We start from the raw sequence: 26,286 nt of genomic DNA on the forward strand, positions 1-26,286 counted from the left end.
TTAAGGAATTTTGGGCATATAATATATAATATTTATTTTATTTATAGATTATAAGAAAGTTAACTATAATAGTTGACTGTTCTAATTGTAAATATTATCAAAATTAAGCTTTGCTACAAATTGAAATATAATTTTCAAACAAACTCTAATTTTTTATATAAAAAAAATGTGGAATTTAATGCAGAATTAATTGTGAATGATTCCTATTTAAAAAAAAAAATCATTTATGATTGATGTGTACAAGTAATCTAAATGTGAGAATTTTGAAATATTAATCCCATAAAACATCAATAGATTAAACAAGGCCGAGGGGCCACGCACGATCGTAAGCATAAAGAAAAATCTCAAATCTATGGGGGCTTTAGAAGACTCCACTATCAATGTCAATCAAGCATAAAAGATGCAAGCTGTCATGCATGATTGGTACTGTTAAATAAATTTGTACGTATCTCCTCTCTTTTTGTTTGTTTTTTTTTTTTTTTTAACTATATTAAATCGTATGATGATAAGCAATTAACCCATCATCTTACCAACATTCGGGTAGCCTAGATGGTAAGATACCGAATCGGCAAGTTTTAGGACTGAGGTTCAAGGCTTAACAACTAGCTGTATGTTGGTCCAAAAGAATAATAAGTGAGTTTTTCACAGACCAGGAGTATGGGGTCTCCAATGGAGATGCCATGTTGGTAAAAAAAAAAATTTATAAATAATAATTAAAATTTTTTATTTGTTTATCCTTAAAAAAAAATTAGGAACACCCTCAAATTAAAATTATGAAAAACCTAAAAAAAACTATATTTTATTTGTTCTACTTTCAAGAAAAAATATATATATTTGAACGAAAATCTGGAAAAAAAAATAAAAAAATAACAGAGCAAGCGGCAAGCCCACGGATTCTCCAAAAAAAAAAAAACAACGGATGGCAAGCCTAACAGATGGTAGCAAACTCAGTAACCCACGGATTCTCAAAAAAAAAAAAAAAAACCCTAACCTAATATACTGAAATCAGATTAGGCCTCAAACACTTCACAGATGCAAATCACATAACAACCACGGATGACAACAACCAACGAAATGGACGGAGGAGATTGCCCACCAGATTGGGCCTCAAACTCGATCTCCCATTCAAACGAACAGAAGCTACATCTTGACGTGCTACCCGATCGGTCTTCCTCGCCTCGCTACTGTGCCCAACGACGTTGCCCATCAGCCTTAGGCCTCCCTACTCCCTCAACCTCAAGGTATTTCATCTCTCTCTCTCTCTCTCTCTCTCTGAGTAATATTTACCCTATTTTTGGCTTTATGCCTTTATCCAGTGTTGGTGTTGGTGTAACTCAGTAACTGTGTAAGGTGTTGGTGTTGGTGAGATTATTAATTGTCTTTTAGTGTTGGTGTCTGTTGGTGAAATACAATAAATTGGCTTTACCTGATTGGTTCTAGTCTTGTGATTGGGGGCCATGGGACATTGGGCTTTTTCTGTTGAATTGGAGGGTAGCTGGGGGCATGGGGCCGGGGTAGTGCAAGTGAGAACTAATAATTAATAAATATGGTTGTGTGCTATGTGCTAGTTGATTAGTTCAACTAATGGTCATAAAATATGTAATAAATCACTCTTTTTTAGACTTGGACTTAAGCTATACAGCCTATATATTTTTGTGCTGCAAAATTTATTGACTTTTCTTCTTCTTCTTCTTTTTGTTAAGTAATAGTGTGATATTCCAAGTAGAGAAGTATCAAACAGCCATAATAATTAGTTGAATTAATTAATTTTGTTTGTTTGGGATATTAATTAACCAATAATTAATTGGAGAAAGCAACTAATAAATAATAATTAATAATTTAATTAATCAATACTTTATATAAGACAAACAAATTAAATTATGTTAGGTTAAACAACAATTAATAATTAATAAAACAACAATATAACAAATTATAGTTTATAAAAGATAAACAAATTAATGAAACAACTAAACAACAATACATTTGAGAAAAATTTCTAGAACCGCTACTGGGAAAAATTATACTTCTTAAGGAACAGCTTGAGAAAAATTTTTAGAGTTGCCACTGAGATCTCGTCCGAAAACAAATAGGGTACTACTGTGGTCACGCCCAGGTAGGGAAGCCACACTAATCATTCTCGTCTACCCATTTTTCATTTACCAAAAAAAAAAAAAAACCATCAAATCTCTCTCTCTCTCTCTCTCTCTCAAAAAAAAAAAAAAAAACTCTCTCTCTCACAAGTCACAAACACACACCATGTCTCATTTCCAACTTTATTGTACTCACAATTCTCCCCCCCCCCCCCCTCTCTCTCTCTCTCTCTCTCTCTCTCTCTCTCTCTCTCTCTCTCTCTCTCTCTCTCTCTCTCTCTCTCTCTCTCTCTCTCTCTCTCTCTCTCTCTCTCTCTGCGATTTCATTAATAGTCGCTTTAAAGTATCAGAAGTGAAAACATTTTTTTTTTTTTAAAAATCATGCGACCAAATTAAACTCAGTTAAACCCAATGACTTAACCGAATTCATGTCACTTGGTTGAGTTTACTACTTGGGCGTTTGGATTTGTTCTTTGGAACTATGGTTTACTAACGCATTAGAATTTGTTCTTCAGAGTCAGGCTTTACTACTTAGACGTTTGGATTGGTTCTATCAAAGCCAAAGTACGTTATCTAATAAGCATTTGTAATTCCCACTTGTCTAAGAAAACATGTTATAAAGTAATAATTACAATAACAAGACAAGAAAAAGAAAAAGAAAAAGGAAATCCAGTATCAGTTAAAGAGCCAAATAGTTAGATGAACTAATCAAACCTAGCAGTAGCAGAATGTGAACCCATTCATTAGGCCAACCACAATAGATAGGACTGAAGGAGTACATGGTTTTGAGCTAAAAGCAAATCCATGGCCATGGCCATCTCCTCCTTCCTCAGGTGTATTCTCTATATCTATAGTTTCTTTGCTTTTCTATGCCTTTATGCCCATGAAGTTAGAGAGACTACAGAAATCCACCACCTTCATCATACTCATATTGTTCAACTCAGCTCTCTAATGCCATCAACTACTTGCAGTGCTTCTACCAAAGGTTAATTTATCTCTCTCTCTCTCTCTCTCTCTAGAATAAATTCAGTTCTCATGATTGTTTCATAATTGTATCATCATCATTATCATCACTGTCATTATTCTTGTCTTCCCTTTACAATTATTTTCATTATCATTGATCCTTATAAAAAAAGTAAAAAGCAAATACAAGAAAAAAAAAAAAAAAAAAATCGCTTTTATTGTTTCAGCACCCCTGTAAATCTATAAATGTATGCAATTCATCTTTTTTTTTTTTTCTTTTTTTTACTGAAAAAGATAGAATTGATATATTAAAAATGGGCAAAAGTACAAAAATATAAGAATGGGATCCTGAGCAACACCAGGCCTATCCTGAGCCACACCAGGCCTATCTGCCTAGGCCACAGGACTAGAAACAGGCTAAACACTGCCACAAACAGAAGACATGACTAAAGAAACGAATAAAAAATTAAAAGAAGCTGCGGCAGACCAAAAAAATGACTAAAGCAAATAGTAAAAAATTGAAACAGCTGCCTTAGACCAAATCATGTCCTCTGGTTGGCCATCAACGTTTGATACTCATGCATGAGAGACCTTTTTGAAAAACCTACCCATATAAGAACATAAACAAAAGAATGTTACCAAATAATGCAATTAATCTATGGAAATAACAGTTTTTACAAAAACAAATTTTCACAACTCTTAACATAGTAAAACAACTTCACAGGTTGTAAAAAGCTGTTGTGAAAAATGTTTTGTCATATCATTACTGAAAACAATGGCCTAACTAAGAATTGATTTAAGTGAATAAGATTGAAACGCGAAAAAAGAATATCCAGAAAAAATAAGAAATTCATTATAAGCATTTTATATAAGATTAGAAGTGCACAATTATGAAAAAGAACGATTTGAAATTATTATGTAGAATAAATCAATTCCATAATATCAGATATTGTAAAAACATATCTAATATATCTTCCATCAAAAGTTTCATGCGGTCTTTCTAATTATATAATGAAGCCTCTGTTAGATTTTTTCTTTTCTTTCACCTTTTTAACCTTTCATGTCTTTCATCTGTTATTCTTTTTACATATATATTAAAACCTTTGTCTTTTTCATGTGTAATAAGATATAAACAGAATCTGTTTTACTTAAATTGTCTAATTAGTAATTATTATAGGAAAAGGTTTAAATGAATTTTTTTTTTCTTCTTATGCAATGATTAGAGAAACAGCTGTCAGATAATAAAAGTTTTATGTGATGTTGTCTTATCAGTTTTGCATGCAATTTGTCCATATATGATGTTCGCAGCATTGTGTATTCCATCCACTTGCTCAATAATTGACACAATCTTGATGTATCAGGTTGGTTTTTAGTGGGTTGATGGATTGGGTTTGGTTATGATTTTTACTTTTTTTTTTCAAAGTTGGGTTGAGTTGGAAATTATTTTATTCAAGTAAACAATTGTGCCATGCTATTAATGATTATAATTCTTTTCTCAAATTTATTAGTTTGGTTTATTTTGGATTTTGAGACTCTGTTAAAATTTATTACTTTAATTTAGTTTATATTCTGAGTATTAATTTGATAAAATTGGAATATTAAGCTCAATTTTATAAATTGTAATCATTTATTCGATAATGAGTTTAAATAGTTGAATGAAAACTCAATTTTTTTGACATGATAAAATGACCTAATGCCGACAACCCAACCAAACTCAAGTTGACTCTACGAGTAACCCTATAGGCTAGGTTGGATTAGTTTAAAATTATGATGGATTAGGTTAGGTTGAAAATTTCAATCTAAAAATGTGAGGATAGATTGAAAATACATCAAATCCAACTCATACAAACCCCCTAAATATAAGATATATCGGAGGATATGTCAATTTTTTTAACCTAACAAAAATGAGCCCCATGAATTTTATATTTTAAACTTTAAAATAACACTAACCTCACAAAAGTTTGGACATGAGTAGAAATTGCTTTTGTCCATAGGGTTGTTTGGGTTATGCCGTTGTGATGGCATGGTCCATCATTAATAAGGGGGTACATATATAATTAACAATTCATCCACGTCCCATTGATGATGGATGCCCCCTGTCAATGACATTTCATAATTAAGAAAAAAAATTTCTAAGTAGAAGACGTCAAGTTAGGTCATTTTCCCTACTCATTTTTAATTAATTAATCTAAAAAAAGAGTGGGAGGAAAGTTTCTTTTTATTTACTACATTACAATTCAAAAGACCGTTCAAGTACATTTTTAGTCAAATGATGCAATTTGTTTAAATAATTTAATGATTTATGTGATTTAATAGTTAATACACATGATCGAACGGTCTTATTAACTGTTCTGTAATGAGTTGTAAAAGATTCATCCTACCTAATTAAGAGGAAAAATCTATCCTAAAAGATATCAAATAAAAGTAAAATAGGTTTATTTTATTTTATTTTTTATTATTCACAATGGGAAGCTCAAGTTCTCCTAATTAGGTACATCTTTGATAATGTCATTCAACCATAAACCTCTAACAAATTGTAAATTAGGTTTTTTCTTTTAAAAAATGCGTAACTATTTTGTCGATTTGTCATTGGTACATCTTTGAGCAACATAGATGCTACTAGTGAGGACCTACTACATAGCCTTCCACTTGGAATGTGCGTCGTGGTCGACGATTATGGGCCACCTTGTTGCCTTATTGCTTTAATTAAACCATTTTAAGACATATTATATGCTACCCATATAAACTGTACATTTTACCCATTTGTATATCTGAAGGTGACACTTTAATTTTTTATTTTTAGAATACTAAATATTTTAACATACACATAGAGAGATGGAAGAAGATCTTAAAGAAACTGACAGTGATATATATCCAAAATAACCTAACTCTGAAGGTGACACTTTATCCTTAAGGTAAGCCTCAATAATGTCTATTATATGTTAGTGTCAAACATTATTATGCAACCAACAATCATAAACATGATTGATCATAGGTAGAATGCCATATTTTTTAAAATCATTAGACAGATGAAGTGCTCATTTTCTAAGCCATAAGTGTCACATGAAGTTTTCGTTGAAAATACTAAATAATGCTATTAAGCTATAAATTTTCCCTTTAAAAGTATGAATTTTCATGTTGTTAAAAAATATTGGAGTTAATCATATTTCATTGTCTTTATCTTATATTATAGGCTAAAATGCAAAACTGGCCCTTTAAGTTTCACCAAAACCCATTTTAGTCCTCTAACTTTACATTCGGTCAATTCAGTCCTATAAGTTTGAAAAATGTTCAATCAAGTCCTTCCGTTTGATTCTGTCAACTGCACCATTAGTTTCATATATTTTTTATTTAATTTTTTTGTTAATATCTCCGTTTAAACAAATCCATAAGAAATCCTAATCTATCTCAGTTCTCATCTTCTCCTCTCTCTTCTCTTTCTATAATCTCTCACTCTTTCTCTCTAGGCCAGACCTAAGGAGCTCCTTTGCAAGCTTCGTTCATGGCCGACCACCAAGGTCAATCGCTCTCCACTCCTCACCGATCACTATCAATTGTTGTTGCTTGGCGGTGGTCGTCTTTCCCTTAGCCTGGTTTGACTAGGCCAATCTCCTTCTCTCTGCATTTTCGCTTTTCACATCAAATCCTCATTGGAGTTTCAACCCATAGTTGGGCTGTTGTGTTTGGTTGTTTGTTTTGGTTGGTTTCAGAGTTTTTTTGATTTGGTGAACAACCCGATTAAGCTCTCTCTCCGATTTGCCTTGGGTATCTTGATTCTTTCTCTCCAATCTAATCTGGGTCTCCTTGGATTCTATCTCTCTCTGGTCTGATTTGATCTGATGTCTACTTCTGATTTTGTTTGTAAACCACAAAAAAGAAAAACTCAAAAACATTGTTTCGTGCTTTCATTGTTGAATAAATAATCATTGTTTGTGGGTAGCGAATTTGTAAATTGTATGTACGCAGTTCTAATGGTTGATGTTGATCATCTTATTCAAGTTGTTATGCTTTGTTCTGAATTTGTCTATTGAAATTTTGTATTTGGATGCCATTTTTGTTTGTGATCAATGTAAAGAAATTTGTTGTTGTTTGGGTGCAGGGTTTGTTATGTGTTATGGGACTTTAAAAAAATTAAATTAAATTAGCGTTTTACATTTTTTAATATAAAAATCTTGGGGAAAAAAAAAAACTTAACAGTAGAGCGTTAACAAAAGCTAGTGAAACGCCTGAATTGAATACTTTTGAAACTTAGAGGACTGAATTGACCAAAAGCAAAATTAGATGACTAAAATGAATTTTGGTGAAACTTAGAGGGTCAATTTTGTATTTTAGCCTATATTATATATTCATATATATGCAGTCCGAATTCCACTTGATGATCTGTTTTAAGTTCAGGTCCTAAAAGGAAGGCATCCTTAACAGTGATACACAAGTATGGTCCATGCTTTCAAAGCATCGAAGACCAAGTACAGTTTCTCAGTCACAATGAAATCCTTCTTCAAGACCAATCAAGAGTGAACTCAATCCACTCCAAGCTCTCCAACTACTCCAGTGGCAACAAGTTAAGGGAATCTAAGGCCTCCACCCTTCCTGTTAAATCTAGTCTCATCCTTGGCACTAGTATCTACATTGTCACCGTTGGCCTTGGCACTCCCAAAAGAGATCTAAAACTCGCATTTGACACTGGTAGCGACCTTACTTGGACACAGTGTAAACCATGCACAGGACAATGCTATAAGCAAGTAGACCCAATCTTTGACTCATCCAAATCAACATCATACACCAACATTACATGTCCTACACCCTTGTGCTTTCAACTCAGTTCTGCCACAGGTAAACCATATAAATACAATCTCACTCACCAAAATAGAGAAGGGTATTGCTACTATTACTGCCTACTTAATTAGTTTTACTTATTACAATAGATCGCACGTAAATGTATTTTTTATGTAGATAAAACATGGTAGTGAAGGACTGATTAATTTAGACATTTTTCAAAATTTGGGATTAATTCGATTTTGACCTAAATTTGATGGGATTTTGTTTTTCTTATTCCACAGCATTTAATCTAATTTTTTTTACTCAGAGGTTAGAAAAATAGTATTATTGACTAACTAGATAGTACTTCTTTAGTGAAATTAGTAGTATTCCAAGTATTTTAGAAAAAAAAAAATTTGGAAAAGTTCTAGCCCAGTTATTGAATATACATATATATATATATATATATATATATATATATATATATATATATATATATTTATATATATGAGTTAGGTTTAAGTTATACCTAGTGTAACTCCAAATAATGTTACACTACTCAATATTTCTTAATTAGATGTGAATTTTGATAAATCTACCGTTAGATTACATTATTTTCATATATTCTCCATGCTTGCAAAATTTTAAGGTGATCAAAGATTAATAGTTATGTCATTAATCAATTGTTTAAATTCAAGTTTTTGTAGTTTAAAATAATGCATAAAATATGAGTTTATGGATCAAATGGTAAATTACATCCAATTGGAATGAAAATTGGTATGCATGTTAAGAACATATAAAACATGTAATTCAATAGTTGAATTTTCAAAATATGAATCCAATAATAAGTTACTAGGTAATGTAATATTGCTTAGAATTACACCAGATGTAACTTGAACTCAACTCTATATATATTATTCAAAGATTAGGGATACCGGTAGAATAATGTCAACTTTTTTTTTTTTTTTCACAATGCAGGAATGTCACAACAGTGCTCTACCTCTAAGAAGTGCATATACCTTACAGAATATGGAGATGGTTCGTTTACAACTGGATATTTCAGCAAAGAAAGGCTAACCATAACATCAGACGTGATGGAAAATTTCATATTCGGTTGTGGCCTAGACAATGAAGGCCTCTTCAATGGCTTTGCTGGGTTGCTAAGTCTTGGTCGCGCCCAAGTTTCCCTAGTGAAACAAACAGCTCAAAAGTATGGCCAATTCTTCTCATATTGTCTCCCTTCCACAACTAGCTCAACAGGACACCTTACTTTCGGAAAAGGCAATGGAGTCTCCAATACCATAAAGTTCACACCCATGTTAAAGCTTTCTCAAGGGCCATCATTCTATGGCCTTAACTTGATTGGAATAAGTGTGGGTGGGCGTAAATTATCAATTCCCACATCAGTTTTTTCGACTGTGGGTTCTATTATTGACTCAGGGACGGTCATAACACGTTTGCCTCCTACCGCATACAATGCATTGCGAACAACATTTCGAAAACTGATGCGTAATTATCCGATGACAAGCCCAATTTCGCTACTCGATACATGTTATGACCTTAGCAAGAGCAAGTCTGTTTCGATTCCACACATAAGCTTTTTGTTCGGTGGTGATGTGAGCGTAGATTTGGACAAAGTGGGAATATTTTACATGTTGAGCCCAACGCAAGCTTGTTTAGCCTTTGCTGGAAATAGTGATCCAAGCAACATTGCCATTTTTGGGAATGTTCAACAAAAAGGGTTAGAGGTGTTGTATGATGTTGCTAGAGGGAGGATTGGGTTTCGCCCGGGTGGTTGTAGCTAATCTAGTCAAATATATCAAATACATATACTTATTATATAAGCTCAACCTGAGATCTTGCCATGTGTGATATTTGGAGCTTTCCATTCTTGACATGTGGCAGATTCCTCAATAAATTCAAGCTGATATGGATTAATAATGCCACATGGCAATTCACAATTTGTACACATCATTGATATTTGACATGAATAAAGTTTATTGCCTATTAGGTACCATATGTCAAGACTTTCATTACAGTTTACATTTTTGTTTTCTTACATTACTCCTCAAATAATAATCAGTTAAAAAATGCAATGTTAATTTACCTCGAGAATGAATGTCAAATTCTATTCTAACAAATTATTGATTTAAAATGTATTGAGAGACAATTATTTTGAGTTTTTTTTTCTTTTTTTTGGTTGGGTGTGAATGAATGCCGAGTATCAAAAATTTTATTATGTTATCTCATTCTTGAATTAAACTTTCTTTTCTTTTCTTTTCTTTTTTTTCATGTTTTGACCTCCCCAAACCTAAAAGCTTGGCTCATTTGTGTGTCACTAATCACCGAAAAGTCATTCATACATATGCTTGAGAGAACTTTAAGAGAGTGTGAAGAATGAAATTGAGCAGTGTGTGTTTGCAAAAGAGTTGGTTGCAGATGACTTGACTGACTTATGGGTCAATGGATGTCCATGTCCTACACAAACGCAAATGGCGGAGCCATGCGGACTTGTGAAGTCTCCGGGGCCCATCCTTCCCCACAAGTTTGAAAAAACACAGAGGTAGCTCGTTCTTTTGTAAAAATCGGGTTTAGCATTCCTCCCCCAATCACATACTATTGCCCGTTTGGTAAGGTAATTTGAAAGCAGTTTTGTGTGATTTAAATGCTCAAATATTTGGGCCTTATTTTGGAATCGTGTGATTGGTAAGAGAACTCTCAGCAGAATTAACCGTTCTCACCTTAAAGGATTTAAAACATATGTGTTTTAAAAAAAACACTTTAAGAGATGTTTTCAGAACTCTAAAAACACTTTTCAATGGTATTTTTGTAAAAATTTTAATAAATGTGCACTCCACATTGGGTCACAAAAAATAACTTTTGACAAGTCAAATTAATATTACCCCCTCCCCGCAAATTATTATTAGTGAGTAACGCTACAAACATAATAATTTTCCTAACATTTTTCATAACGATTAAATTAGTAAGTATTTAACGTTTCTCATGTGGACTAATCATTGATATAATTTTTTTTACCAGCCAATAATAATTTGCTATTTTGACAGTTATGAAATTTAATTTGTGAATATTTTGTACTTCTAAACTTATTGGGGCAAATTATATACTCACAATATGAAATTGGCCAAAGTTTTTAATAGTTTTCATATAGCCTTATAATTGACATTACTTTTTTACTTACCAATAATAATTTGACGTCTTGACAGCTTTGAAATTCTTTTGTGAGGAAAATTATATGCTCACAATATGAAGATTGGCCAACCCTTACATATTTCTTTCTTTGTTTATTTTTTCATTTTGGTAAAAAAAAAAAAATAGAAACTTAATTTCTTTTTCCAAATCATTAGATTAGTTAGGACAAGATTCTGACTACCTTGATTTTATGATTTACATAATGCAAATGAAATGCCATAATATTTTTAGAAGATTATTGCGTTCAAGGTTGAGAGTTGAGACTTGAGAAGAATCATTAGGTAAGACATACTCGAAAAGGTGAATTTTAATTTTAATTTTTAGTGTTTCGTAAGTTTCAACAAAAATTTGATTCTTCAATATAATATGTATTATGTGATTTAAACTTTTAATGCATTGAGGTTAGCTTAAGGTTGCTATGTGTGATGAAAAGTGACAAACACTACTGGAGTTCACAAGTTAGTGGCTTTGATATCATGTTAAAACATAAATAGGGACACATTATGATAACCCTTGACTTGCCTTGCCTTGCCGTGAGAAGAGTCATCTATGGGAAGCAAAGAAAAACTAAAGTGGAGCCAGTAATTAATATGGGAGGCTTTTAAATTCTAATTTCCTTCCAGACTTGCATAACCATATAAAACTGTTGCTGCTGTGACAAAAGTTGATAGGGATGAGATCTTAAAAGCATGGGCTAAACAACAAGAATAATGTGATGCTATTGAGGCAGAGGTCGCTGCATTCACTTGGCGTTAAAGTTAGCTTCTTAGGTAGAGGTTGCTGCATTCATGATTGAAAGTGACTCGAAACTTTGTATAGATGCATTAAATGGTGACAATGAGAATAATTGTTGGAACATTAAAACCTTGCTTGAAAATGTAGGAAAATTATTAAATAGTCCGGGGTACCATAAATGCATACTTTCTCATCTCACATAAATTGTGGTCCCATCATAAATTTAATTAGTGAGACTTACAGTTAGGGGTGTTCATGGTGTGGTGCGGTACAGTTTGGTGCAGTTTTGGGCCATTTTTAGCACTGTACTTTGCGGTGTGATTTAGCTAAAATCATAACTGCATCACACCTTATTTTTGTGGTCACAAGTGCGGTTTAGAGTTTAGCCAAAACCATAACTGTACCACACCTCATTTTTGCGGTCACATGTGCGATACTATGTATAAGATGTGATTTGAAGTCGGTATATTTTTCAAATTTTAGATTTTGCCTACTCAGCCTAAAACTAATTTTTCCCTTTTTTTGGGCCAAGTTTTAAATTATTGAGCTAGTTTTTCTTTATTTTGGATTGGCTTTTATAGTAAACACTTGCTAGGATTATTAATTTTTTTTTTTTAAAAAAACTAGGGTTATTAAACTATTAATAATATATTTAATATTAAAAATAAATAAATATATTAATATATAAAGATGGTGCGGTGCGGTGCGGTTTGTGTGGTTTTTATATTATAAAACCGCAAACCGCACTGCATCATGCGATGCGATGCGATGCACTATTATTTGCGATGCAGTACGGTTATTCCATTTTGCAGGCGGTTTTGGTGCGGTTTATGCGGTTTGGTGAACACCCCTACTTACAGTTATGTGAAAAGAAAGAGAGAGTACGAATTTATGATACTCTAGGAGTACTCAATAATTACCTGAAAATACATTATATCGATCTTAGGAGTTCTTTCCTTAAGGCATGTTTGATAGACTGTAATAGGCATCGTAATATACTCCCTCCATCCCAATTTGTTTGTTTTGTTTGAAAAGTCAAACTTTTTAAAAGAATATCATTTATTATTTTGTTTACCTTATAAAAATTCATAAGTTTACAAAACTACCCTTAAAATTATTGAATTTATTAGCTTTTTTTTTTAAAAAAAAAAGAGTTATTCTTAATGAGGCAACTAAAAATATGCCCCAATTAAATTGATTTTTTAAATATTTGTTAGTTTTCTTTTCAAATAGTTTTGAAAATAAAGTAGGGGTATAATAGGAATATTAGTAAATTAATAACTTTGACTTTTAGAAACAGAACAATATTTTGGGACATCCCAAAATGGAATAAAGGACAAACAAACCAGAACAAATGGAGTAATAGTTATTCCTAAGGTTTAGCTATTCTTTAGTTTAGTTATATTTTTATTACAAGGAATAATCATTCTTTATGAATAGTTATTATTTAAAATGAAGAATAATTATTCCTCTCTAAAATGGTTGTATTAGCTATTTCTTAATAAGTGCAATAATTTCAAACTTAATATATTTTCAAATAAACAAACTTTCTATATACATCTAACAATTATAAAAATAAAAAATCATAAAAAATAATACATATCTCTCTCAAGTTTAAAAAATAACCAATTTTAAGGAGATATAATTGTATGAGTGAGATATTTCCTAAAATAAATCTTAAGTTTTATTCTAATTTTATAGCTCACAACCAAACTTATGAATAGGGTTAGTTATTACATTACAACATATTTTATTCTTAGTAATAAAGATTACAATTCCTATCGTAATCCTCATTCAGTGTACTAAACGTAATCTTAGTTGCACTTTCTCTTGGGTTAAAAGGGAGTTAAAAATTTGTTGTCCATGCCTTGGCCAAGGTTGTCTCTCCCCTCAACCCAAGTTTCTGTTGTAATATTTCTCCTTTGCCTCCCTCTGTTTTGGGTGTCTGAAAGATGGGCTTGACTTCCTTAAAGTTTAATGAAAAGTTTGTCTTAGCCGGAAAAAAAAATTCCATTCAGACCTTGCGGCAAAAGATTTCTGGTTAGTGCATTGGAGTTGGACTGACTTTACTAATTAAGATAGGTCCACAACCCTCATAGTACAACAGACCTTTATATGGACTTTTCTTTCTCTTATTGGAATTTGCGAGAAGTTCAGGGGACAATTGCTCTCTTTCACCCAAAAATTATCTCATAAGACATCTCATAAGACTTCTCTTTTTCACACTCTCTTTGATCCTGCCATTACTTACCAGTTACCATTCGTCAAACTAAAATGAAAAAATAGCCTACATTGAAGTCCCACACAACTCAAAACAAGAATGGTATGAAAACGAATGTTGTGTACTGACTTTCTTTAATATTTTTTCCTACCTTTCTCATCAAACAGTTTACACTGTTACACGGTGATAATTACAATAATGGGACCAAAAGAAAAAGAGGCATTTAAGCCACCATCAGTGGTCTATCAGTTAAGAGCCATATAGTTAAATTGAGTCAATTGACTAATCAAAGTTAGAAGTGGCAGAATGTGAATCCCTTTAATTACCAGGCCAAACCCCTATAAATGGTACTGAAGGAGTACAAGGTTTTGAGTGAAAGGCTAAATCATGGCTTGTCGCATCTCCCCCTTCCTTACATGCATACTCTATAGTTTCTCTGCTTTTCTATGCCTTTATGCCCATGAAGTTAGAAAATCTACAGAAAGCTACCACCTTCATCATACTCATACTGTTCAAGTCAGCTCTCTATTACCATCAACTACTTGCAGTGCTTCTACCAAAGGTTTAATTCTCTCTCTCTCTCTCTCTCCAGCAATTCAGCTCTCTAATTGTATTATAATTATATGATCATTGTCATCATCACGGTCGTCATTATTGCCATTTTTTACTATTATTGTAATTATCGTTGATCCTCCTAAAATCAGTGGCAGCTCTAAAAAAAAAAAAAAAAAATAGAGAGGTAATTATAAAATTTAAATTATACAAAATTTAATAAAAGTATAACTTTATATATTGACCAAAAAAAAAAATACATAAAGTTTTATAACTTCCTTCTATCAGTTTATTTTGAAATTGTTGCATAATAATCTCATTATCAATGCTGCAAGTTATATTTCTTTCAAAATTTTAGTTCAATAAAATATTTCTTATACTTTTCCTTTTTGTTTGTAAGGACCTAAGATATTGTTAAGGAGACCAAAGTTTAAGGATAAAGTTTGACTACAACTCTTACTAAACAAATTAACACGACTACATATTTTGAAAATCTAACCGTTAAATTGCATATTCTTTATGTTTTTAAAATATATATCAAATTTTATGTCAATCAGATGTTACTATTAGGCTCATAAACTTATCTTTTATGTAAAATTTTATGCTACAAAACTCGAAATTTAAATATTTGATTGATGACATAACCATTCATCTTTGATTTTAATGAAATTTTGCAAGTATGGAGGATATAAGAAAGAAATGTAATTCAATTGTGGATTTGTCAAAATTCATATCCAATAAAAAAATATTAAGTGGAGTTGTAACCTTAGTTTACAACCAAGTTTATTGCCAAACTTTGTCCAAAATTTAATAATATTAAACCTAAAAATGTTTAGATGGTCACAATTTTTTTTTAAAAGATAAAAAATCGTAAAATTTTAAATTTATATATAATAATTATATTTTTCTAGGTTAGGGTGGTCTTTTGACCACCCAGCCTTCAATGTGGAGCTGCCAATGCCTATAATGCAAAAAACTAGATGAAAAAAAAAAGGGACAAAATTTAGTTACAAAATTGGTTGTAACTTAAAGTTACAAACTCACTCAATAAAATAAATATTACAACATATTTTGAAAATCTAACCATTGAATTGCATGTTCTTCATGCTCTTAATACACATGTTAAATTTTGTGTCAATCGGATATCATTTACTATATGATCTATAAGCTCATATTTTGTGCATAATTTTAAATTACAAAAATTTGCAATTTAAAAAATTTATTGATGACATAGTTATTGATTTTTAATTTTCTTGAAATTTTGCAAGTATAGAGGATATAAGAAGAAGATGTAATCCAATTGTGGATTTGTCAAAATTCACCTCCAATAAAAAGATATTAAGTAAGTTTGTAACCTAAAGTTACAACTTATTTTGTAACTAAACTTTGTCCAAAATATATATATATATATATATATATATATATATATTTTATGGCCTATATTGTTTTTTTTTTTTGATAACCATGGCCTGTATTGTTACAGCACCTGTAAAACTATAATTTTAGAAGGGATGCAATTTAGTCAATTTTAGAAACCTAACACGCGTTAATTTTTATAACCTAACAAAAATTAGACCCACGAATTTTAGATTCAAAACTTTAAAATAGCACTAACCTCACAAAAATCTCACAGAAGTTTGGACAGGAGGAGAAATTTTGTCCATTGGGTTATTGAGGCGTGGCCCATCAAAATGAAATTTGTCACCATGTTTATTTAAATGGCAGCCATTGCTTAATTTATCCCAGTAAGGGCTGCCTGGCAATAGCTTTTTAACTTCAACCCACGCATGAATTGAGTGAGCCATCGGTGTTTGTGTGTTAGTTTGGCAGCCACGCTACAATATATGTGGAATGACACTTGTTCATTGCACGAAAGAGTTTTTTTTTTTTTTTTTGAGAAGAAGGCCGTAATATTATTATAAAAAAATATAAATAAAATAAAAAAGCCAAATTGGCATCAATTACAGCATTAAAATGTGAAGACACTTGTCACTCAAGGAAGATATAAAAAAACTACTCCTTACTTCCTTGGGTGGTTATGGACGGAAAATACTTACCATCTTTGCCTATAAAAAAAAGGGGTTTCGCATGAAGGACACAACACTCAACACATCAATCTTCAACAAGACATCATATTTTTTTCTAGCTTTTGTAGTTCCATCTACAAGTAGGATTAGTGCAGTAGTAATATTCTTGTATTCGATTTCCCTAGTGTAGCCTTGTAGTTCATTTCAATATTTGTATTTCGGCTCTCGAATTTGTGATCTTCAATTTTATTCAAGAAAGTTACATCACTTTATTAGTACTTAATCCTAATTACTTTAGTTAAATCATCTTCAGTATGTTTGTCAATCTCTTGTCACAATCCCTTAGTTGTCGATCTTATTTACTTTAATTTTATTTTTGCTATAATGTTTATTTTAATCTCTCTTTGCTAAGAGCTGATCTTGATTGAGGTATTATGGAACCTATTAAATTTATATTCAGGTCCAAACAGGGAGGCCTCCTTAACGGTGAAACACAAATATGGCCCATGCTTTCAAAGCAACAAAGACCAATTACAAGTTCTTAATCACACTGAAATCCTCCTTCAAGACCAATCCAGGGTGAACTCAATCCATTCCATGTTTTCTAAGAACTCAGATGGCAACAAATTAGGAGAATCTCAGGCCACCACCCTTCCAGCTAACTCTGGTCTCACCATCGGTACGGGTAACTACATTGTCACCGTGGGCCTTGGCACTCCCAAAACAGATCAAACACTTGCATTTGACACTGGTAGTGACCTCACTTGGGCACAGTGTGAACCATGCGCAAAACAGTGCTATAACCAAAAAGACCCAATCTTTGATCCATCCAAATCTACATCCTACACCAACATTTCATGTCCTACACCCTTGTGCTCCCAACTCACTTCTGCCACAGGTAAACCACAATCTCACTCTACAAAATAGAAATGATATTGCTATTTCTACCTATTTTATTAAATAAATTAATTTTTTAATAAATTTTACTTATTAAAATAAAGGTTAATTTGCAAATTACATCCCTAAAGTTTAAGGGTGTTTGGATTTTATTCCCTGAAATTTCAAAATTTGATTTTACTCCCTGAAGTTTGGAGATATTTGGATTTTACACCCTAAAGTTTCAGAATTTTGATTTTACACCCAAAAGTTTGGAGGTGTTTGGATTTTACAGCCTAATGTTTCAAAATTTGAATTTTATCCCCCAAAGTTTCTGGGATTTTGGATTTTATACCTTGAAATTTTAGAATTTGGATTTTACCTATGAAGTTCTATTCCGTTTGCATTAGCAAGCCTTCCATCCATATTTTTCATTAATTGCCACATAAACTTGCAACGCATGTTTAGTTTATTTAATTATAAAATGATGACACATCATTTTTCTAGCCTAAAAAAATTAAATAATTAAAAATGGTCTGGCATAATAAAAATGATGTGATATTATTTTATTGGATAAACTAAATACTTATGACAAGTTTATGTGGCACTTAATGAAAAATATGGGCAAAGTGGTTGCTAATGTAAACGAAATAGAACTTCATGGGGTAAAACTCAAATTCTGAAATTTTAGGGTGTAAAAATCCAAACACTCCCAAATTTTTTGAGATGAAATTCAAACACCTCCAAACTTTGGGGGATAAAATCCAAATTCTAAAACTTTAGAGTGTAAAATCCAAACACTCCTCAATTTTAGGAGGTAAAATCTAAATTCTAAAATTTCAGGGTGTAAAATTCAAACAACCCTAAACTTTAGGGGCGTAGTTTGCAATTTAGCCTAAAATAAATTATCCATAATGTATTTTCTATCTAGTTAACATAATAGTAACAGAATGATGAATTTAGAATTTCCAAAATTTGAAAATTTGATGAAATATCATTTTATGGATTTTTTTTTTGCTTCATTTAATGTAATATTATTAAGTAGCAAGATATATAGACTCCTCTAGTGAAATTAGTAGTTTCCCAATCCTTTTGCAAAAAGTAAATTGGAGAGGTTCTTGCCCAGTCATTGAAAAGAAAATGACACTAGTGATGATGTCACACATACACTTGTTTTAAGCAAATTATAAATTTGAGAATTTGGTACTATAGGAAGCCCACAGCAATGCTCCGACCCAAAGTGCTCATACCGTGTACGCTATGGGGATGGTTCATTTACAATTGGATACTTCAGCAAAGAAAGGCTAACCATAACATCAGACGTGGTGGACAATTTTATATTCGGTTGTGGCCAAGACAATGAAGGCCTCTTCGAAGACATTGCCGGGTTGCTAGGTCTCGGCCGCGGCCAAGTTTCTCTTGTGCAACAAGCAGCTCAAAAGTACAGTCAGTTTTTCTCTTATTGTCTACCATCCACAACTAGCTCAACGGGATACCTTACTTTGGGAAAAGGAAATGAAGTCTCGAGTTCCCTAAAGTTCACACCTATGTTAACACTTTCTCAAGGGCCATCATTCTATGGCCTCAATTTGATTGGAATAAGTGTGGGTGGACAAAGATTATCGATTCCCACATCGGTTTTTTCGACCGTGGGTACTATCATTGACTCTGGGACGGTCATTACACGTTTGCCACCTACAGCCTATAATGCACTGCGAACGAAATTTCGTGACATGATGCGTAATTATCAAATGACAAGCGCAAGTTCTCCATTCGATACATGCTATGACCTTAGCAAGAGCCAGTCTGTTTCAATTCCAAGCATAAGCTTTTTTTTCGATGGTGATGTGAGCGTGGATTTGGACAAAGTGGGAATACTTGTCATGTTGAGCCAAACGGAAGCTTGTTTGGCCTTTGCTGGAAATAGTAATCCAAGCAACATTGCCATTTTCGGGAATGAACAACAGAAAGGATTAGAGGTGGTATATGATGTTGTTGGAGGGAGGATTGGGTTTCGTCCTGGTGGTTGTAGCTAATGGAGTGATAGTAATATAATAAAGTGAGCGAGTAACAGATCTATGTAAAATCCTTTTGAGGATTAGTGATTTGGAGGGTTATAAAAAATCCTCAATGATTGAAATAAAAGTTGAGTGAGATTAGTGGAAATCTATGTCGAACTTCTCAAGATTTTCTTCATTTATATAATGAAATTTCAGTTTCGCTACATCTAAAAGTGAATATGGTGTTAAAGTTTTTTATTTCAATTTTTTTTTTTTTTTTGGCTGAAATGGTGTTAAGTTATTTTAAAATTTATTTCACCGTAGAATGAATTGGAACTGATTTTAGGTTAAAATGGGCTAGTAACTCCAATGTGGAAATTCTTAAAATCTTAACTATTTTAGGTTAAATGAATTATTTAAATGTGGTTGTCTATAAAATCTTTAACAAAAAAAAAAAAAAAAGTTCTAATAAATATTTTTGTACATGTTGAATACACACCAATCAGAGTTACCATTTCTATTGAATACAAAGATCAATGCCTAAGGAATATAACTACATTGTCTCACCCTTCCAGGTAAATCTGGTCTCACCCTCAACACTGGTAACTACATTGTCACCATGGGCCTTGGTACTTGCAAAAGAGATCTAAAACTTGCATTTGGCAATAGTAGCGACCTCACTTGGACACAATGTAAACCATGTGCAGGACAATATTAAGATCAATTAGACCCAATATTGGACCCATCCAAAATGGCAGTTGAGTTTCCAATTCCCTAAAGTTCACACCTATGTTAAAGCATACTCAAGGGCCATCAAATTATTATGGATTGGGGGTTTTAATTAATAAAATGACATAATTTTAGAACAATAAAATTCCTTCATTTTGAGGTGAGTTATGAGGTGAATTAAAATAGTATTAAATGGTCCCCTTATCAAAGGATATAAATGCTAAATGGAAAGGCTCGAATTAAAGCGATATGTAATATTTAGGGGACAAAATCAAAATGCTTCCAAATTTTATGATGCAAATTGCAAATTGTTATTAGGATAAACTGCAAATTACACTCTAACTTTGCGTAAATTTCAATTCAGTTTTGTAACTCCACTTTTGTTCAATTCAATCATCTTAGTTTCAACTTCATTCAATTCAATCTTCATGTTTGTCTCTGTTAGAATTGCCCGTTAGTGACTCCCACAAAGACATCGTTTTTGGACCTGACATTAAAAAAATCCAAAAACCTAGTAAAAATTAGGCGAAATCACAAATTACATTATTTAACTTTGCTTAAAATTCAATTCAATCATTTGACTTCACTCTTGTTCAATTTAGTCCTCCAACCTTAACCCCTTAAACAAAAATGATGATGATAGTAATAATAATAATAATAATAATAATAATAATAATAATAATAAAAGCTCAAATAACAACAATAAAAATTAGTCCAAATAACAACAAAACTAGTCCAAACAAAAACAAATTAACAAAATATTCAACAAAAAACCCATTCAAAAACAAATAATAAAAATTCATAATTATTCAAATTCGTAACTTGTTCAACTCATTCCATAAAAATGATCCCTAATTTTATTTTTCCTTAGAAACGACACCAAAAGAGATATTGTGGCTGTGAGTTCTCCTCGATTATGCCAGTGGATTTGCTCTCCTTAAATTTGCAGTCGCATCAGCTCTGCTCTCCTCGGTGCCTTGCTCATAGTTGTAACATATATAATTCATTACCCAAAACCATAACCACACCACAGCTCATTTTTGTGGTCACATGTGTGTTGCGATGTGTTGCAATGTGGTTTAAAGTTTGGCTAAAACCATAACCGCACCGCCCCTCACTTTTGTGGTCACATGTGTGATGCGGTGTATAAGATGCAGTTTAAACGGTTTGAAACTAGTATATTTTTCAAATTTTGGGCTTTTCCTACCCAACCCAAAACTGATTTTTTCCTTTTGTTTTGGGCCAAGTTTTAAATTATTGAGCTAGTTTTTCTTTATTTTGGTTTGGCTTTCCTAATCAACACTTGCTAGAATTTTTTTTTTTTTTTGGTGAAAACTAGGGTTATTAAACTATTAATAATATATTTAATATTAAAAAAATAAATATATTAATATATAGAGAGGGTGCGGTGCAGTTTGTGTGATTTTCTTATTATAATACCGCAAATTGAATTACACTACACCATGCAGTGTGGTGCATTATTACATGCAATGTGGTGCGGTCATGCCATTTTGTGGGCAGTTTTGGTGCGGTTTTTTGCGATTTGTGTAGTTTGGTGAACACCCCTATGTATATGTGTTTAAAACTCCCTCTTGGAGACTTGAACCTCAACCCTTCCCCCCCCCCCCACACTCTACAAGCACTTATATTTGTGGAGTGACCATCGCACTAAGGGTGTGGTGGTTTTTACTTTATTACTTTCATCTCAGCATTCTCAATTTTCATTTTATCTCTCATCAATACCATTTTGCTTTTTCATTTTGTTAGTAGAAGAAAATTGTAAAACTATATGTATTTGTGTGTTTTTTTGTTAATGTCAATTTATACGATTTTTGTTTTTATTAAATCGTGTATAATTAAAATTTCTTAATGACTACTGTACGGCACCGAGGTTCCCGAACCCAATTGGGCCTTGGATTCAGGCCTAGAAGCACGGCCCACACTCTCAATCCCTTTTACTCTATCCTTACAAACTACAAGTCCAAGTCTCATCACCTAACCATTGCTCGACGTGAAATGCCCGAATAATAAAGAAAGATTGAAATCCGAACACACCATAGCATGCTTGGCAGTTTCCAGGAAACATCACTACCGAGCATATTCACTTGAGTTGGAACTAAGTTCCAAGGCCACATTCGCCACACCCCACTCTCACCTAAACATCCACTTACGACAGATGATATTGGACCTTCAATTGCACTAACTATGGCAGTAATCATAATCTCTCCACTAATTTAGAGTTATAAATATGAGAAGTTGGGGAAGGAAAAAGGTGGTTGTTGAGAGGTTCACAAAAAAAGATAGAGAGTAGAGCAAAACAGCAATTTAGAAAGAGAGATGATAAACTACGTTGAGTCTCTATGCCAAGCACGACCCAAAGTAGGAAATCCTAAGCCCACCTTATAAGTAAGTTGTGAGCCCAAGTGAGGTCAAGCCCAACAGCCTCATTTCCGGTGCGCACAATTGGCGCCCACCATGGGGCTATCCTACGAAATTGTGGTTCGATTGAGACTCAAGCACAAGAAATGTCTAAAGGGAATTCGGGAGGCCAAGCCAAGAGTGAGTCGGTAGGATCTTCTCTGGACTCACATGGCGGGAAAGAAGGCAGAAAAGGCGTGAGGATAGGGAGCGTGGGCGTGGAGAAGAAGAATCTGGCCTAGGGGAAGGGTCAGACCAGACTCACCGAACAATGTCGGGTGCCTCAGGGCATAGGCAACATGATGAGAAAGACTAAGAGCTGGAGCGGTTGCGCAGATTGGTGAGGGATTTAGAGTTGGAGGCAAGGGGTGGCGCCAAAGAAGGAACCGAGACAACCGAGAAAGGAAGGACGGTAGTGTGGGAAATCGAGGTGAGGAGAGGTCTAGCCAGTCTGGTTCCCGACGATTCCGGGACCGTTCACTTTCTCGAGAATCACACCGACACAAGAATCGCTCGCACTCCCGCGAGACGCGTCAGTGCCAGAACCGTTCACATTCGCACGGATATGATGACCGTGGTTCGAATTCCCCAGAGGAACGACAGCCCCACAATGCTGCCATGGACGCAATGAGCCGGGCCTTACAAAGAGCTGCTTAGTCGCCGTTCTCAAACAAAATTGAACGGGTCCCTATGCCAAGCTGATTTACTCGGCCACCGTTTAACTCCTACGATGGGAAAACAGACCCGGTGGAACACATCAGTCATTATATCCATATGATGTCTTTGCACACACACAATGATGCGCTAATGTGTAAGGTTTTCCCCTTAAGTCTCGGCTCCACGGCCTTAAGATGGTTTAATGGGTTACGAAAAGGTTCTATTCACAGTTTTGCCGAGCTGATCTAGGAGTTTGGCACTCGATTCGTGACATGCAGCCGGGTGCCGCAACTGATGGACGCGTTGTTTTCCATAAAAAAGAGGGTCGGCAAAACCCTTCGGAGTTATGCCAGTCGGTATTAAGAGCTATACAATGAAATCGGTGGGGGTAATGAAAAGATTGCGACAAGCACTTTCAGGATGGGGCATCCCGAGGACTCTGAACTACGAGAGTCGTTGACGAAAAGACCTCCCGAGGATATGAGGCAACTTATGAGGCGTATCGAGGAGTATAAACATCTCGAAGATGATCGGTTACAGAATAAGGGAAAGGCCCCGTTGCTTAGTCGCTCCCGACAGGGCGTTTTTCCAACGAGACCAAGGAAGGATTTCAGGATGTAGGAACCAGAAGCACAAATTGCAGGGGTGAATGTAGCATTCAAAGAGCCGGTACACAAAATTTTAGATCGGATTAAAAACAAATTGTTCTTCAGGTGGCCGAACAAGATAGGGGGCAACCCATCCCGGAGGAATCAAAACTTGTACTACACATACCACAGAGATAAAGGGCACACCACCGAGCAATGCCGGGTATTAAAAGATCATCTGGGGCAACTAGTGAAGGCAGGATATTTGAAAGAGTTCGTAGTGGATTTCGATAACCGGGATGCCGGCCATGGTGCTCAGCAGAAAGGGAACCCCCTCCCGCTGCCATTGGGAGTGATCGAGGTCATCCATGCTGCCCTGGGGGGTGCGGCCATAACTAGAAAAGGAGTATTAACAGTGACACCCAAAGAAACCTGTACGGACAGACAATCACTAGGAAAGAGGATGAAAGTTGACCGGTTGACAATTTCTTTTGACATGATGATGCGTTGGTAGTAACAGCGTGGATAAGCGGCTTCTTAGTGAAAAGGGTGATGATAGATCAAGGAAGCAGAGCCGATGTAATGTATCCAGATCTGTTTGAGGGGCTCAGATTAAAAAAATCAGGACTTGATGAAGTATGATATGCCATTGGTCTCGTTTGATGGAAGAGAGGTGATCCCCGAGGGTCAAATTTCTCTTTCAGTGAATATGGAGGGCAAGGAAGTGATGGTGACCTTCATAGTAGTCAGATCATTCTCCTCATACACAGCAATCTTGGGAAGGTCGTGGATTCACACAATGAAGGCTGTTCCGTCCACCCTGCATGTAAAAGTTAAATTTCCTATCGAGCATGGAGTTGCTGTGGTACGAGGAAATCAGCAAGTGGCTAGGCAATGCCTGGTCGCCGCGGTCAGGTGTAAAGGCGAGCAGGTTGAACAGAAGGAAACCACCGAAAGAGCACCTTCATAGCAATTACAGAAGCCCCGAGAAGAAGTAAGGGCAAGTTATGCTGAGGAGCTTTTGAATGTCAAAATTTTTCTAGACACTGACAGGTATTTTCAAATAGGGATGAGCATGAAAGACCGGGATAAGGTAGAAATATTGTTATTCCTTTTGCAGAATGTGGATGTCTTTGCATGGAGTCCGTACGAAGTGCTCGGAGTAGACCCCGAGTTCATTGTCCATAAGCTCAACGTGGACCCATCATTCCCCCTGAAGAAGCAAAAGTCGAGAAAAGCATCGAAAGAGCATGTTGACGCGGTCAAGTTGGAAGTTCAGAGGCTGAAGGAAGCTGGGGTGATAAGAGAAATATTCTTCCTGGAATGGTTAGCAAATACAGTGGTAGTGAAGAAAAAGAATGGCAAGTGGAGGGTTTGTGTGGACTTCACAGACTTAAACCGGGCATACCCAAAAGACCCATTCCCAATGCCGAAGATTGATTAATTGGTAGATGCTACATACGAACACCCGAGGATGAGCTTCTTGGACGCCTTTTAGGGGTATCATCAAATTGCCCTAGCACTCGAGAACCGAGAAAAAACAGCATTCATCTCCCCGGATGCAAACTATCACTATAACGTAATGCCATTTGGGTTGAAGAACGCCGGAGCCACGTACCAACGGATGATGACAAGGATGTTCCGAGAAAACTTTGGGTGTACGGTAGAAGTATACATCGACGATATGGTAATGAAGAGTAAACAGGAAGCACGACATGTAGAAGATCTTCGCGGAGTGTTTGAGGTGCTCCAGCAACATAAGCTACGCCTAAATGTTGAGAAGTGCACTTTCGGCATGGGGGCTGGTAAGTTCTTGGGGTATCTGGTCACTAATCGGGGGATAGAGGCCAACCCCGACCAGATCGAAGCCGTGAATCGCCTCAGGCCGCCGAGAAATCCTAAAGAAGTGCAAGTATTAACCGGGATGTTAGCCGCACTTAATCGGTTCATTTCCAAATTTGCTGATCGCTGCAGACCGTTTTATCAGCTTCTGAAGAAGTGGAAGGGATTTCAATGGGATGATGAGTGTGACAAAGCCTTTCGAGATTTGAAAGAGTATCTGACACAAGCGCCCATGTTAACGGCCCCAGATTCCGAAGAAGATTTATTCATGTACCTCTCGGTGTCCGATCACGCCATAAGCACTGTGCTGCTGAGGGACCAAGGAATACAGCAACCGGTGTATTACATAAGTAAAACCTTGGTAGATGCCGAGACGAGATATCTACCTTTGGAGAAGTTAGTGTTGGCCCTAGTGTACGCCACAAGGAAGCTACCGCATTACTTTCAAGCTCATACTATGTTTGTCCTGACCGAGTATCCCTTGCAGTCGCTGTTAAAAAGGTCAGACTTCACAGGCCGAATAGCTAATTAGTGGGGGACTCGGGTAGGTTCCTTCGACATAAGGTACAGGTCGCGAAGCTCAGTGAAGGGGCAAGTCCTTGCTAATTTCATTGCAGAGTT

At 34.6% G+C, this 26,286-nt stretch overlaps 1 protein-coding gene across 3 annotated transcripts; it reads left to right on the forward strand.

The window, feature by feature from the left end:
• The first annotated feature begins 2,510 nt into the window (after positions 1-2,510).
• LOC126712790 (aspartyl protease family protein At5g10770-like) lies at positions 2,511-19,665 on the forward strand. 3 transcript variants are annotated; one of them, XM_050412254.1, is made up of 3 exons: positions 2,511-3,075; positions 7,449-7,886; positions 8,790-9,817. In XM_050412254.1, exons 1-3 carry the CDS (start codon positions 2,895-2,897, stop codon positions 9,614-9,616), a joined length of 1,446 nt encoding a protein of 481 aa, XP_050268211.1. In that variant the 5' UTR covers positions 2,511-2,894; the 3' UTR covers positions 9,617-9,817. The 3 variants fall into 3 exon arrangements, with proteins under 3 accessions (XP_050268211.1, XP_050268212.1, XP_050268213.1); XM_050412255.1 differs by lacking the exons at positions 7,449-7,886; positions 8,790-9,817 and adding exons at positions 17,017-17,454; positions 18,645-19,665 and having other exon boundaries at positions 2,790-3,075; XM_050412256.1 differs by lacking the exons at positions 2,511-3,075; positions 7,449-7,886; positions 8,790-9,817 and adding exons at positions 14,300-14,539; positions 17,017-17,454; positions 18,645-19,665.
• The last annotated feature ends 6,621 nt before the right edge of the window (positions 19,666-26,286 follow it).

Source organism: Quercus robur, chromosome 2, assembly GCF_932294415.1.
Source record: "Quercus robur chromosome 2, dhQueRobu3.1, whole genome shotgun sequence".
NCBI classification, from domain to species: Eukaryota; Viridiplantae; Streptophyta; class Magnoliopsida; order Fagales; family Fagaceae; genus Quercus; species Quercus robur.